The 16478-nt window shown below is 41.0% G+C and overlaps 1 protein-coding gene across 1 annotated transcript; it reads left to right on the plus strand.

The window, feature by feature from the left end:
• Positions 1-1648: 1648 nt before the first annotated feature.
• On the plus strand, positions 1649-16293 carry nr1h5 (nuclear receptor subfamily 1, group H, member 5). Its single transcript, XM_028582534.1, has 10 exons — positions 1649-2089; positions 9957-10346; positions 10470-10610; positions 10718-10842; positions 11489-11587; positions 11684-11780; positions 12698-12811; positions 12906-12995; positions 13118-13231; positions 15702-16293. The coding sequence occupies exons 1-10, from the start codon at positions 1993-1995 to the stop codon at positions 15902-15904; spliced, it is 1470 nt and encodes a 489-aa protein (XP_028438335.1). The 5' UTR covers positions 1649-1992; the 3' UTR covers positions 15905-16293.
• The last annotated feature ends 185 nt before the right edge of the window (positions 16294-16478 follow it).

Genomic DNA, 16478 nt, shown 5'->3' on the forward strand with positions numbered 1-16478 from the left:
GGCGAGCCCTCATCGTCAGGCCTGGGTCCAACAATGTGTCCAACAGTGTGACACCTCCAGAAGATCCATGGTGACATTTGCACGCTCTTAGATACTGTCCCCATCGTTTAGTGTCACTCTCAGCCCTGCTGCCTGCTCTCTACTCTCTGTCCATTCCTACGAGGTCAGAGAGAGTCGGAGGAATGGCTGATGGCTTGTTTTTCCTCATAATATGGGACGTGACCCACTGCTGTTAACTGAGAAATAACAACAGACCACCTCTTATTTAGTAATGGATTCATGCCGTTTCAGAAACTACCACCAATCTATCTCATAGAGGCCTTTGTTAATTATACACTACACTTCAGACAGATGGTACTCTTCCAATCCCCCCAGAACATATAACACATTGATTTGAATTAGAATAAAGTGAGTTGACGTTTCCTTTAGCACCAACATGTGGTTGACCTTTTTATCTTTCAGTAAAATATCTCAACATCTACCTGGACGGATTGGCATGGTGTTCAAAAGCTCTTAAATATCTAACATTTGGTGTTCTGAATCCTGCAGATGTTCGTGTGGTTCCATAATCCAACACAAGTTATTGACATGTTTTTGACTTGTATGACACAATTTAATTAGTTTCATTCATTTGCTCTTTTTGTTTTTGCTTTTTCCCCAAAAGTGTGATTTATTTCGAAGCTGCATTGTCATCGTGCACTATGATCTCATGTGTAGCAATGTACCCTTTGGACATGATCTTCAAAGATATGACACCGTGTAGCAAGCAACCACATTCCTGTGCCATTTGTCACTGAGATCGATTGTGAAAACTCCAGTGAAGGCTACAACTTCAGTGAGCATTTCTGGCTCTTCTCTAACCCTCTGCTATCCACCGGCCAGTCCTGGTTCCCATAACGAGCCAGTGAAAGGGGTGATATGCGGGTGAAAGGAACCCGTTAATCCTCAGTAAGCATGCTCCATGTCAAACGGCCCTGCTCAGAGAATTACAGGCCAGTGTTGAGGTCACTCCTCTGTCTCCTCTAGGCGGTTCAGGCCTCGACTCCTTTCGCTCTGCCCCAGCCTGGTTAACTGTCTGTGGGGGAGGCGGAGGTCGCCAAACCCCTTAAATCTAACTGCTGTCCAATATTAACTGCAGCACAAACAGAACAGCGGTAAACAAAAGGCAATGTAAACACACTCCCGAAAGCTTGGTGGACAAACATGGGGACACACACACACACACACACACACACACACACACACACACACACACACACACACACACACACACACACACACACACACACACACACACACACACACACACACGCACACACACACACAGTATAGCAAACTTCACAAGCAGCATTTGGTCCATGGAATACTTGTGAAAAACCTAATTTAATGATGGAAATGTTTTTATTCGACTCGTCACATTAAATTGAGAAAATGTTTCCTTTGCCCAGCCCAGCTGTTGCACTCGGATTCATCCATTCAGGCCAAAACCTCAACACACACACACACACACACACACACACACACACACACACACACACACACACACACACTATGAGTGTTGAGTGTCCCTCCCTCAGTGTCCATCCATCCATCCATCCATCCATCCCGGCAGTCTTCTGATCTGTGAAGTCTTGGCTAGTTTCAGCTGTTTGGACCACAGTCCCATCCCTGTCCTTCCTGGGTGTCCCCACTTTCCCTTTTGTCTATCCCCCCAGGGACGGTTAAGACCTCCTCCACCACATCATCTACCACAGACCAAGAGCCTCAGCTGCACTCGTCCTCTTTGCTTTTTAAAAATAGGCTGGGATATCAGCCTGGGCAGCTAAGAGACCTGGACGCATCCTGGGGATTGAGGAATGTCTCTGCTCTTCCCAGATCCTTCATATCTGTGTGAATCCTCTGAGTAATTGTGTGTGTGTGTGTGTGTGTGTGTGTGTGTGTGTGTGAAGATAGATTCCGTATTAGTAACTGGAGAGAGGATCTTCTGTCCAGATGAGAGAGTGGACTGAGTTGGAGATGAGCTTTTCGGCAGGGGGGTTTCTCTCCGCCTCGGATGGTTACTGCTCCACAGAGCAGCTCCAGTATTATGGTGAGTACACAGTGGCGCTTCTGTCTCTTCTAAACTTATCTTTTGCCTTTTACTTTCTCTTCTCCTTATTGTTTTGCTTCTCCTAAACAAGTTGTGTGACATATACATTCTTACAATAATAGATAAAACACTGAAGATGGGACTTATATAAGAAATGCATGATGTCTTAATAAGACTGTTGATGCATGCAATGCCAATACATTTAAACCAGGAAGTACAGGAAAATGGGTGTTCATGTCTCATGTGATTTGAATTTATGGAGACAGTCCAGTGTTATCAGTCAGTGGTAAATTAGTTCAAATGATGCTGTGTCATTGGTCATTGTCATTGGTTCCACTGGCAGGTAGATATTTCTCATCTGCAATAGCAACACTTTTGTACTGTTGTAAAGGATTACTAAACAGATGTTCTCAATTTCTGGAGATAGTTTTGATTGAGTTTGTCCATGTTTCTTTAGATAATAACGTCCAAGGTTTTGGACTCCAACCCTAATACAATGAATGAAATTAATCGTAAATAGATACATTTCCTTTGTGGTGCCCTCATCTTTGACAAATTGCGTAAAATACTATACAATTCAAAAGCAACCATCTCTTTCTAGAATCAGTGTCCCTGTATCTGTGGGTAATCACAGAACACACTGGCCATTGCCCATTTCTATGGGGACTATTTCTTCAGTAGAATGTAGTTCCCATGAAATGTGTTTGCAGTTATCACCTGGGCAAATAAAACCTAAATTATCTGCACTGTTACATTTTTTTTGTAATTTGGTTGGATCTACCCTCTAAAGTGACACCAAAACAAAGGAGGTCTAGCAGACAGGCCCATTAAACTGCTGTGACCTCAGTCCTAACCGAAACACACACAAATAATAATAAAATGCTGTTTATACATTTTTGGAGAAAATTCAATGTTGTGTGTTAGCTGGTTTGTTATTTGAGTGGGTTGACTATGTTGAGACTATGTAACTTTTGAAACTAGAAATTACTCTTTTTTTCTTTAAAGGTCCAGTGTGTAACATGTTTAGATGTTCATTATCAAAAATCTGTGTTGCCCGTTCACAAACTTGTCCTTTTTCATGAATATTTACCACCACCATACATTTGCGTTTGCATGAACTGGGGTAGACGATATATGTCAATGGGTAGACGCTGTCAGTACCCGATCCGTTCCAACTGCACAATCCGTTCTGCGCATGCGCAAGATGTTCGCGCATGCGCTGTGGTACGATGATTTACGACACTCCCTGATCTGTTCCCACACTAGCCTCCACCGGGAAGCTAACGTTAGTTTAGCTAATAGCTAATTCGGGCGGACCGCTAGGTGATTATAGCGGTCTGCCGTTAGCCTCCACTGGGAACGGATTGTGCAGTTGGAACGGATCGGGTACTGACAGAAGCCATTGACATATATAGGTAGACGCTCCATATTCATGCGCCATCTTGAAATACGTTAGCCGGTAAGGGGCATACAGGACATACTGCTCCGCCTTTCGCGTTTTCGTTGTCACATGGTAAACTCACAGGTGCTGCTAATGGGTATCGTAGCTTCCCGGCCCCGGCAAATTTGAAGAAGGAAACATGGAGGGCCACACGTATTCAAAATCAAAATTTCAGGAACAGGAGTCTTCTTCTTCGCCCAGAAAAAGAAAAAGGATATTGAAAAGAGCAAGAGACTGGCTTTTTGAAGGTGAAGGCTACCGTAGCTGTAATACATACTTTGAACTGCGTGGTGCGAGAGAGTTGATTGCGATATATGATCTCAACGCTAGATGGGAGAAATTCCTACACATTGGACCTTTAAACAAATAAAAAATTTAACTCATAAGCAATAAAATAAACCGGTCACGAAAGGCTTGTATCATGTGGATGCGCCAACAGTTTTGTTGTCATTACTTAGAGTTACTCATTGGGGCGGCAGAAACTACGCACTATAGCTTTAACATAAGTTACGAAGGCTCCTTTAAGTAAGTGGATCAGCAAGCAGGGAGGCTGACGATCTATTTTTACTGACGTGTGTCATCAACAAATTCCCCCCTATTGTCTCCCCTCGTGCCCCTAGGAGCAGGGGGAGGGGGGGCTATGGGGGGTAGTTTGCTGGTGTTGTTTGGCTCCCTAGTGTGCGTGGGATGGAAGGGAGGCTGAGGAGTGTTTAGACAGTGTTTGCATGGTTTACAAACAGTGCAGACCACAGCTCTGTCACATGCAGCGAAAGCAAGGACCTCCCGCCCAAACCATCGCCGCCTTATTCTGGTGAAGACAGGAAACATCTGGAGAGAGAGAGAGAACGAAAGAGAGCACAAAAGGAAGGAGTGAGAAGCGGATAATAAGTGATTATTCTGACATTTACTCCATCAGACTAAATACACCAGTTTTCTACATAATGCTGTTGTTTGTCATTAAAACATCCAGACAAAATCTGGGTTCCAAAATTTGTCATCAGTCCTCAATCTTTAATTAGTCGAGGTTGAACACCTGATGATTAATAAATAGTCGCAGTCGCAAAGTATTGAGAGTATCAGCCATTACCATTTCCTTTCGACTTCTCACTGAACACCTTGAGGACATGTTTCAGCCTTTTAGAAGTGATAAGGTGGTGATTAGCAGGGGACATGAGAAGTGTTTCTTTCTGAGAATGCTGCAACTTGACAAGGGAAAGAGAGCAGGTTCAAAGACCAGAGATTTCAGGATGAGAAATTGGTACCACTTTCTATTTAGCAAGCAGTATTGATGGTACTCATCTAACTCTCAGATCAGACTATGTATCAGCAGATATAAAAAAACAAATGTGATTAGGACAACCCTATTTCTTACCGAGACTTGTGGCTTTTCAACAAGAATACAGTATCTTATAACATTGTCTTCAAATAAGGGCTCTTGCTTACAGGCCCTGAGTCCTGGGGCTACGAATCCTCTGACTAGGAGGCCTGTCCAACAATCCGTAGGGACTAAAAGTCAGGATATCACCACCTTTGCTGATTTTATTTGGCCATTGTCCATTTTTTTGTCTTTTGATTATTTTTTGGGCTTTTCTGCCTTTATTTTGACTGGACAGCTAGCTCAGAAAGGGGAGAGAGAGGGGGGGAAGACATGCAGGAAATCGTCGCAGGTTGGACTTGAACCCTGGACCTCTGCGTCGAGGCATAAACCTCTCAGTATATGTGCACCTGCTCTACCCACTGAACCAACCCGGCCACTCAACCACAATTTTAAAGAACACACATTTTTCACATAATCAGATTGATATTATCCCTCATCTTCATGCTACTTGTTTTGCCCTTTAAATTTCCATCTCCAGCAGGCCTGAGACTCTCTCTGTTGGACTCTCCGTTTAATCAGCGCATAACAGATCCCACAGCAGTCCCAGTTGTACTGGTCCAGCTGCTCTTTCAGAGGCTGCCAGTGGTCACACATGTTTTCTCAAAGGAGACAGGACTTGCAAAACACAAGCTGCTGATCCACACTCAAAGACGTTTCAGTCCGTCACAACACTGAACGACATTACTGAATGAAGCTTCCAGAAAAGGGGATCAAAAAATCCTAAATGGCACTGGGAGCTCTCAGCTGCATCCTGTTTAAGTTCACAAAGCCTCATTCTCAGCTTTTTATTATATCCCCCAAGATCCATTAAGAGCAGTAAAGTCACACGAGTCAATGTAAGACCACATTCCGATGATGCTCTTTGTAGCAGCGTAATAGTGTCGCTTAAAGTGTCACCGTTCTGTTCTTGCTGATGCACTTGTTCTCTTCAGAACTCTCACTTGTGTGTGTGTGTGAGTGTGGGGGGGGGGGGTTGACACATTCTAACTGATTATGGTATTGACCAGTTTTCATTTTTGGGAAGGATACAGGGAAATGAATAACCAGGTTTCCCATGCTCTATGTAAACATCACATCCCAAACGAGAAGGGCACTTGGAGAATAGGCATGCCCTATTAAAAGACCAAAACAATGTTTTTGGCCTTCCATAGTTTCCGACTTCCCTACCCCATCTGTGGCGCTCAGACCCAGTCCTATTGGCTTCTACTGACACGTACAACTGTAAATACCAATTATTTATCTATAATTTCATTACTTTTAAAGCTCAGTAATTTAAAACTGAAATCTGCTGGGCACTGTAGTTTTAAGCAAACATTATTAGGCGGCTGCATATATGAAAAAAAAACACCAAACCCTAAAAAAATTCTAACAACAGCTGTTTTTTGTAGTATTAGGTGTCCTTAATAACATACTAAAAGTTTACCAAAGTTTGACCACTATAAAAGTGTAATTTTCAAGATGACGTCCAAGATTGGCAGGAAGCCATGCAGGAAGCCCTCAAAATATCCTAACTCCTTCATTATTTGACCTAGCCAAGTAATCTTGGTGTCAAACCACATGTTTTCTGGGTCTATGAATCCATTGGACTTGTCTAAATTGCACTGACATGATGACATACTTATGGAATACATTTTGTGAGATTACTGTAAGGTTTTGTTTTTTTTGGGGTTAACCAGAGATGTAAACGATTTAGCCTATGTCATGTACAGTAACTCCTATTCAGTACGCGTTTTGGACACATATCCTTTCTTTGCTAAAACACAGACTTAACATTCCCAAATGTTACCCAAAAGTAACTTAAATTACTTTTACCACCACCACACCTAGGGCTGGGCGATATGGAGAAAATTGAATATTGCCTCAATATCGATATCATGATATTCTTGACCAAATACCTCGATATCGATATTGAGGCAATATTCTAGGGTCGACAATTGGTGCTTTAACAAAATATCTTCCCACTTAGATTTTAGATAAATATCATCAGTAATGTTGACAAAATGTCTAAGTGGGGAAAAGGCAAATAATAGAACAGCTAGAACAGTCTGGTAAGTTCAGAAAATGACATCACTTTACTGTAATGCAGCCTAACCTTGGCCGATATAACAGCTGAACACACTCGTGGCATTCTTTCTACAGTGGAAATCAAATATTCAAAAGTTCTTCACAACTCTGTTGCAGAAGTTCCCATAAATGTGTGGCACTTTTCTGTCCAGTTCATCTCAAACCAGCTCAATGGGGTTTAAGTCTGGTGACTGTGCTGGCCACTCCATGTTTTTAAGCTTACCATCTTTTTCTTTTTTCCTAAGGTAGTTCTGTCATAGCTTGGACTTATGTTTTGGGTCATTATCTTGCTGTAGGATGAACCCCTGACCAACCAGGCGCATACCAGAGGGTACTGCATGGCGCTGCAAAATGCTGTGGTAGCCGTTTTGGTTCAGGGTGCCTTTCACTCTGTACAAATCACTGACCCTGGATCCAGCAAAACAGCCCCAGACCATCATGCTTCCTCCTCCACGTTTGACAGTTGATGTCACACACTGAGGAACCATCCTTTCGCCTACTCGATGGCGTACAAAAATCCTGCATGATGAACCGAAGATTTCAAATTTTGATTCATCTGTCCATAGCACCTTCTTCCAGCAACTCGACCTATCAAACCTGCAGCTCGAAGTCTTCTCTTTACAGTTGAAACTGAGACTTGCTTATTACGACCACTATTAAGCTGTGCTTGAAGCTGTTGTCCTGTGAGCCGCCTATTACGCAAGCTGTTGACTCTCAGAAACTTGTCTTCTGATTCTGTTGTGGCTTTGGGTCTGCCAGACCTCTTCCTGTCAGAGTTTCCCCCCCTTTTCTAAGTGCCTTTTGATGGTAAAGAATACTGTACTCACTGACACCTTGACTTTCTTCGCAATTTCTCCGTAGGAAAGACGAACATTTTTAAGTGTTATGATGGTCTGTCTCTCTTCCATTATTAATTGCCTTTTTCCCGCCATTTTTATAGCAACACACTACTTTCTGCAGTACAATACTGTTCATATAATGCTCACGAAGGTATGGTACCACAGTGTGTTCCAACAATACTTTTATACAAACAGAGGGGGTTGTAAGTAATCCAGACAAGTTGAACACCTGTGGGAATTGGTAGCAACAACTTTCAAAGCTTGATCAACCTCCATTGCTGCAGAACAGCTTTACGTTGGTAACCCATTTCTTGTTCCCTGAAAAAAGCCTTTTTGTAAAATTCTGAAATGTACATTATTTTTCAGTTTTGGGTAACCTTACTTTTTTTTTAACCTCAGGCAGTTCACCACTTACCTTTGTACCATTTCTAGCTATTCATTGGACTTGAACAGCTAAAATTTCAATAAAAAACTAAAAAGATTGGGGTGTTCTAAAACCTTTGACCGGTGGTGTATATTACAGAACAAATGTCTTATTCTCAGACACATGCTCAGTGTCATTTTATGGGGGTATCAAAAGAACATTAGAAAGATTTCTAACACATGACAAAGGCCATCAATGTGAGTGTATTAAGAGAGGATGACATTGTTGGATTAGCTTGAGGAAAAAGTACACTCCAAATGCAATTCTGACCATGAGTCATATTGTTGTAAACCGAGAAATTTGCCCCATTTGCTGTAAAAACTTAAGAGATGGCTCTGATGTGGTAGAGGTTCATCAGAAGGGAGCTGATGGACAGAAACCACCAACACTAGGCAAAACGATATGAGAAATATGCAATTACTTAAGGGAAATTTTATTATTAAATTGTAATTGTATTTGCCCTTATTTTTTGCATAAATATGCTTGTAACCAATTGCTTTAATATATATAATTGTGCTTGTAATTAGTTATTTATCATACAAATATGCTAATATATAGAATATTACATGGCTAAAACATGTATAAGGTACCATTATTCATGGTGTAATAGGAATACAAAGGAGTAATGGTCTTTTTAAGGACCTGGCGGCCGCCATTTTGAAAATGGGGCCTTTCTTGAAGTCAGACTTTGGTAAACTTTTAGTATGTTTTTAAGTACATCTGATACTACTGTAAACCACTGAAAAATCTTTTGTTAGAATTTTTTTGGGGTCAAGCCATATTTGCAGCTGACTATACTCAAACAGAAGTAAATCGGGCATTTGTTGGGGACTATTTTCAGCTGTGGGTTAATGCACATTTTTGTCAAGTGAGTATTTCCAACAGCTGGATGGTGTATGTAGGATTGATTCAAAAATATATTACAGTGCCTATGTTCAATGTAATGAAGGAACATGTCACCCAGCGCAAAGGTGTGTCTCATTGATGTGTTTCTAATTTTCAAAAACAAGTGAGCTCTATGGAACAGATCAATAATATGTATCAGGCTTTTGCTTCACAGATAGTAATGATCAATAGGATCAGTTCACTGTGGATTTTAAGTCTTTGATTTCATAGAATGAGCAGAGAGGCCGCACCAGTCACGATGCACTATTTTCCAGGAAGTGGCAGTTCTCCAGGAAGTTAATAATTTTCTAAGAACTTCAAGTTCCTTTTTTGTGTGGTCTTTAAATGTCAGATCTAAATGCCTAAATACTCTTGCTTGCAAAGTTTCACACAAAATTCCAAAAGCCACAATTGGAGTGGTCTGTGTCTGCAGGGGTACTACGATTAAATAAATATTGATTTCATTCATTCATTCATAACATGCATGAATGGAAAAAAAAGGAACAGGAAGAAGAAAATCGTATGATACCTGTCACTTATTTGTGCACATCAAAAAAAAACAAAAAAACAGCTGCTTCATGAGTGAATCAACCCCAAACCTCACCCCAAACACCAAAAATGATCAGTACTACCTATCTTTACATTTAATTATTATTATTTTAAGCGTATTAGTCAACATTTTTCTTATAACATTCCTGTATTTTTTTCTTATACAAATTCTTAAATTTACAAACACTTTTGCAGCACTTCAGTTCACGCTTGTTCAGTTCATCTCTGACCTACAAAACCATTAATGCAAGTTTTTGTCTCTGGACTTCCATCTTTTTCCATTACAGACATGCTGGCTGACCCTCTGGGCTACCCCCTTCAGGACCCTGACCTCCAGCTGCTCCCGTACAGCCAACAACAGTACAGCCCAGCCAACCTGCCCTTTTCCCTCTATAGCTCTCCACCTTCCTCCACCTCCTCCTCCTCTTCCTCTTCGCAGCCCTGCCATCCTCAGTACCACTACAGCCCTCATTGCCTGGAGGCCCCCTGTGATCCCAGCCCCGAGCCTCACTGCGGGGGCCTGGCTCAGGGGCTCGGAGCGGTGGGACTGCCCCTGGGGCGGAGGACACGGGTCGGGTCGGGAGGGAAGAGCAGAGGCCAGGAAGAGCTGTGTGTGGTGTGTGGAGATAAAGCGTCAGGGTATCACTACAACGCTCTTACCTGCGAGGGATGCAAAGGTATTTCTCACTTTTCAATTTTGTATTCTCTTTTTATTCTGTTCTCCAATGCTGCATAGTTGTATTCGGGTAAGGCTTTGTTTTAAACTCACCTGGTCCTTCCTTCCCATTCTCCACTTGCAGGTTTCTTTAGGCGTAGTGTGACAAAAAAGGCGGTGTATCAGTGTAAGAGTGGCGGGGGCTGTGAGATGGACATGTACATGAGAAGGAAGTGCCAAGACTGTCGGCTGAGGAAGTGCCGCGCCGTGGGAATGCTGGCTGAGTGTAAGGGACCTCTACTGTACTTTAACTTAACAAAAGTGTTAATGAGAGTGATCAATACATCCTTAAACTGATTTAAAGTGAGTCTGAAAATGCATATTTTTTGTCAGGCCTTCTGACGGAGGTGCAGTGCCAGTCCAAACGACTGAGGAAAGGAGGTAAAGGCAGAGGACAGGAGGAAGAGGAGAACACAGAGAGCAGGAGGGTCAGCTCTACCAGCAAGCTACCTGGACAGGTAGTAGAAAGCAGGCGTGGCTAGTGGCATGGCTCTTGCGATGGCAGTGTTGGTCTGCTCCAGACTGCCTCTTAATTCAGTCACGCCATCAAATTTTGAACAGATATTCCTGATCCTCAGAGGAAGAATCCTACTGACTTTGGTAACCCCTTGACTTTTTCTCTGGCACCACCATGAGGTTGGCATTTTTCCTGCCTAGTGTCAGCGTGTTAGCATGTTGACGTCAGCATTTAGCTCAACGCACTGTACTTCAGCCTCACAGAGCCATTAGCATGGCTGTAGACAATCTGTTGATTGTGACTGTTTAGTTTGAATGTTGGGTTGAAGGATGCTTCACTTATTTAAATTCTGAAATGGTTGGTTGGTTAATTGGTTTTATGATTGTTATGACTGTTATATATTGTTGGCTGGTTAGATCGCTGGGTGGTTTGTTAGATGGTTGGTCATTTTGTGGGTTTTTTTTTTTTGGCTGGTGATATTATTATTACCTGTACAAGAAGAGTGTAAACTCTCATCCTCCCTGGTCAGATTCACACAACCTGTATCTTTCATCTCAATGGCACTTTCTATCTTGTAGTTTTAGCATGGGAAAGTGATAATCCTGATACTGGTTTAACCATGTGTTGTTAACTTCCATCTGCACCAGGCTTTGTCTGCCAGTTTAACCCGAGAACAAAAGTACATTGTGGACAGGATGGTGGAGGCCTATCGACTGTACAGAGCACAGGACAGCAGCCACTCCAGGGTAGGTCACAGTGTGGCAACAACAGTGTTGGACCAACAAAAACAGAGTTGCATGTTTTTATGTTGCCCTCATGGTTTCTTGTCTGTGTCTGCTCAGTTGTTTGAGTTTCCCTGTACAGAAGAAGTGGGGGGCTTGTCTGATGTTTTATCACCCCACCTGCAAAGACTGCTACAGTTTGCCAGGACAGTGCCAGGTAAAATGGACTGGATGACATTCTGAATCTATAATCTGCTTTCTGCTGTGTTCACTGGAGAAATAAATCTATAACCTAATAAATGGGAAATATTCTGGAGATCAAAGAGAAGTGATTCAAATGGTTTATTCCATATCGGATTACCTGAAACATGATAATACCACATTAACAGTAGGCCATTTAAAAAAAAAAAAAACTTTTAACAGGTAGGACGGACCGGTTTGTTTTATTCACTCACGACTAGCGAACTGCCCCCATGAACAAATTTTTTAATTCTGGACATTTTAATGCCCCACAGTTATATAGTTTATAGAATATTATATTTGTAGATCCTAGACAAAACTGACAGAAGGGCGGGACTCAGAGAAAAAGTCACACAGCACAGTTAGGCTACGGATATTCCAGAGCCATGGCTAACTTAGATTCTAACTTGCACAAACCTCAGTCAGATGAGTCAGGCAGACTAGACTAACATGTTCAACTAAACAACCCCTCTGTCCCTGCACTCTCTCTGCTACTGGGGAGGGGGGGCAGGTTAACAAGGGGAATGCATTTTGGGATGGGATGGGATAGAGACTTCCAAGGACACGCTTGTTGGAATACTGCCCTTGTGAAGTTTTGTATTTGGTTTCCAAATGGCACTTTTTGCTTGATTATAATAATAAAAACTACAAGATGAAGAGTCAAGTAGACCAATGGACATAAATAAATAAGTACAAAATGTTATAGATGTACGTACTGCCACCCATCATGATTGCCATTGTGTTGAGTGAGTGATGATAACACACACATGGAGAAAAAACATCAAATTCTGTATCAAATTCTGTAATTTAATCAACATATCACTCATTGGAAATCCTGAAACTTGAAGGAGCATATACTGTATATAAAAACAAATAATGATGTTCCCCTCACAGGTTTTGACCTCCTGGATTTTTCCGACCAGAGTTGTCTCCTGTCTGTGTCTTCACTGGAGATCATGTTCCTGATCTCAGCTCAGCAGTTCTCCCACAACCCAGCAAGCTGTCCAGGTGAATACACTCGCACACACACTTTTATGATTCATACTAGTTCAGTCTGATATTTAGTTTTTTTTAAAAATCATTTATTTTACTCCATTATCAGCCCTGCAGATTTTCAGAATGACAACACACAACTGGCTGAGAAATGTAGAGTCTAAGGAAAACATCTACAGTAGGACGCTGGTCAACTCAGGTGAATCCAGACATACACTCACTCAGAACATAAAATCAGATCTTACAGGCTGTGAAAAAAAACTAAAATCAAGGTATTTCACATAAGACATGAACAATTTCCCATTTGCCGGTGGTAAACAGGTGGCAGTGAGGATCTCCTCGGGCCAGTGCTCAACTTCTTCCACAGCATGGCAACGCTGCGGGTGACAGATGTCGAATACACCCTGCTCACTGCAACAGCTCTTCTCTGCTCAGGTCAGACCAGGAATCTGTACATTTGGTCTGAAATAATTAGAGGTGTGACGAGATTAAACGTGACGAGATTTCTCGTCAAGGTCAAAAGTGTCTCGCGATATCAGAACACAAGTGCAGAGCAGCAGCCTTGAAATTAGCATAGAAAATCCCCCGGCCGTTCTCCACAGTTGACTCTGAGTTTACTTTTGCAGAGCGATAGCGGAAGAAAAAAGCTGCCTGTAAAACCCATTGTTAGAACGTTAGCTACAGACACAGAAATGGCACATACTAAGGGAAGCTCATTGTGGGACTGGCTCTAGTGGCTGTAATTCTGCACCAAGGATGAATTTCGGGAAAGAGACTTCAGATACAGTATTAGGGGACCACTAAGGTCTATATAAAAGAGACTTCAGATACAGTATTAGGGGACCACTAAGGCCTATATAAAAGAGACTTCAGATACAGTATTAGGGGACCACTAAGGTCTATATAAAAGCATCCAAAGAGCACCATGTCATGGGACCTTTAAAATGAGTCGGGAAGCAGACAGCAAAACCTTACTTTACTTTTAATGATATTAAACAAAGAGAAATGTTCTCGCTTTGTCCTATAATGGTCATAAATCAATACAAGAGTAGCCTACTTCCTTGTTTAGTGCTGCAATTAAAAACAATGCCGAGGAGAAAATAGCATCTGTCTTCACAAAAATCATCTGTTGAGTGTTTGATGGTAATTTATTTGTGCTTTAGAATGTAATCAATGTGAAACAATAGTCAAATAAGCTGTTTTTCTCTCTGTCTACTGTACAATGACAAATTCAAGTACAAAACATTTGGTCTCAACCACTGCCAGAAAACGATTAGTTATGTTGTAACCTTGGTTCTCTGAGTGAAGAGACTCTCTCTCTCCACCAAACATATGGAAGAAGTAACAGTGTAACTGTTAGTTATACAGGAGAGAAGCCAGTCATTTGAGTTCATGGCAAAACCTTCAAGTTTTCATTTTGTGACTTGCGATTGAATAAAGAACTATTTTTCCGGTTTCATTTCTTCATTCAAGTTTTCTGTAAAATAGTGTCAAAATCTCGTCTCGTCTCGTGAGCTGGGTGTTTCGTCAAACCCCTAGAAATAATCCAATCAGCAGTCAAGTCAAGACATGCAAATGCTCAATTCAACTGAAAATAATCATTATAAACCAATCTGGAGCTCTTCACCAGGTTGTGATAGTAAAATGATTTACTCAGTCTGTCTCAAAGGGTCTGACTATAAACGTCATCAAGGCTTAAAATGGCTCCATAGTATGACAACTGACAACAACTTCACTCATGTAACACATTTGATTTTTTTATATCCAGTAGCTGTTTGGAAACTTGAATGCGTCTGTGAATCCGAACTAACCCTTTACACCAAAGTCTATCTCACAATTTTAATGCGGTGTAAATTTTTTTTCCAGTTGGGAATTAATTAAATTGATTAGTCCTACACCACATGAATGCAGCACAAACGCCCTATCCTATTATCTGTGTTAACGAAAGTAAAAAATAATTTGTGAATACTCTGTGATTGGGATCCACTCTTAAATTGAATGGGTTCTTCCTTGGCCCATGCTACATCCTTCAATCAAAGGTTCTTAATTGTTATGACATACTATACTATGATTTTCTGTCACATTTTTTATGACATATTATACTAAAATTATTTTGTAAACATTTTTTAAGACATACTATACTCTGAATTTCTTTATGACTTTTTATGACAACTATACTGTGACTTTTCTTTTATAACATACTATACTATGACTTTTTATGAGCTACTGTACAATAACTTTTTATGACATTTCTTATGACATATACTAAGATTTTTTGTATGACTTTTTAATGACATACTATGCTATGATTGTTTATGACATACAATAGTATGACTTTTTTATTACATACTATACTATTTTGTTACATATTGTATGGCATACTATGACATTTTTATGACATGTTTTTTTTTTAAATTAACTTTACTATACTGTTTTTATGATTTTTTATGACATACTATACTATGACTTTTTTATGACATTTAATAACATACTATGATTTTTTGCAAATATTTTTCATCACATACAATACTAAGATTTTTGAATGAGTTTTTATGACATACTATACTATGATTTTTGTTTGCATTTTTTTTTTTTTTTTTTATATCTTTGGCATACTATACTACAGTATGACATTTTTTAACAAAGAGCAGGACTTTTGCACACTTGTAGATCAACAGGTGCATAGGAGAAGACCATGGGTCGACTTGACAATGCAGAACTAAAGACTCCTGCACACTGTCCTCTTCACTTGCAGTCAGATATATATAATTACTGTTTCAGTACACAAACCATCAGGTTATTTAAAAAAAAAAAAATGTCCTGATGGTCTGTGTACTGAAACGTCACTATTAAATATTAAATATCTATTTCTATGTTACGCCAGCTCTGTGTCCCTGTCCTGCAGACCGTGCGTCCCTGCAGGCTGCCGGCTGCGTTGAGAAAATGCAGGAGCTGATCCTTGACCTGCTGTCCAGGGTGTGTGGGGCCCAGGCTGGAGCTGCGCGAGGGGGACCTCAGCGGTTTGGCCGCCTGCTGGGCAGACTGACGGAGCTACGAACCCTCCGTCACAACTACCTCCTCCTGACGAGACAACCGCATGGACACTGATGGAGAGGACACACTGGAATAGTGAACACCACCACTGTCATCTCTGGCCAGTTTCAGGTTTGAAATGAAGGACTCGATGATCCTGTATGAGCTGAGAAATTGTACAAAAACCTCTTGACAATGCAACGTTCACCTGACATTGACTGGACGGTGTTGGATTCTTTGGTCTTACACATAAATCTGCCACCATATCCTCCGTTGACTTCAGTTCATTCAGTCCTGCAGTCATTGAATACTATACATTGGAACTGAAATATTTGTGGACTGCTTTAGTTTGGACTGAAGATATTTTATAGGTCTTTTAACTGTTGTATACAGCTAACATGTACCCTTACAGTATGTTTCACTGTGCTGAGTATTGTTAAAATAAAACTAAAGTGCAAACTGTGTGCTTAGCTGGAGTTGATCACTGGAAAAGATCATTTTCTAACTAAAATTGGGGACTAAATGGACTTTACTTTCACCACACCTAGAGCTCTTCAAGAGAGTTTGAACTAATGGTCTGACTTCCTGCTTGAAAAGCATTTAAAATATAATCAAATATTACTAGAACAAGAACTTCTCACTTTTGGTC

This window comes from Perca flavescens, chromosome 7 (genome assembly GCF_004354835.1).
Source record: "Perca flavescens isolate YP-PL-M2 chromosome 7, PFLA_1.0, whole genome shotgun sequence".
Classification (NCBI taxonomy): domain Eukaryota; kingdom Metazoa; phylum Chordata; class Actinopteri; order Perciformes; family Percidae; genus Perca; species Perca flavescens.

Excerpts from the sequence above, each read along its gene's own strand:
- nr1h5 (XM_028582534.1), top strand. The coding sequence starts at position 1,993 with ATGAGAGAGTGGACTGAGTTGGAGATGAGCTTTTCGGCAGGGGGGTTT. Across the intron at positions 12,812-12,905 it reads CAACCCAGCAAGCTGTCCAG|CCCTGCAGATTTTCAGAATG; the intron begins GTGAATACACTC and ends CTCCATTATCAG. Across the intron at positions 12,996-13,117 it reads TAGGACGCTGGTCAACTCAG|GTGGCAGTGAGGATCTCCTC; the intron begins GTGAATCCAGAC and ends GGTGGTAAACAG.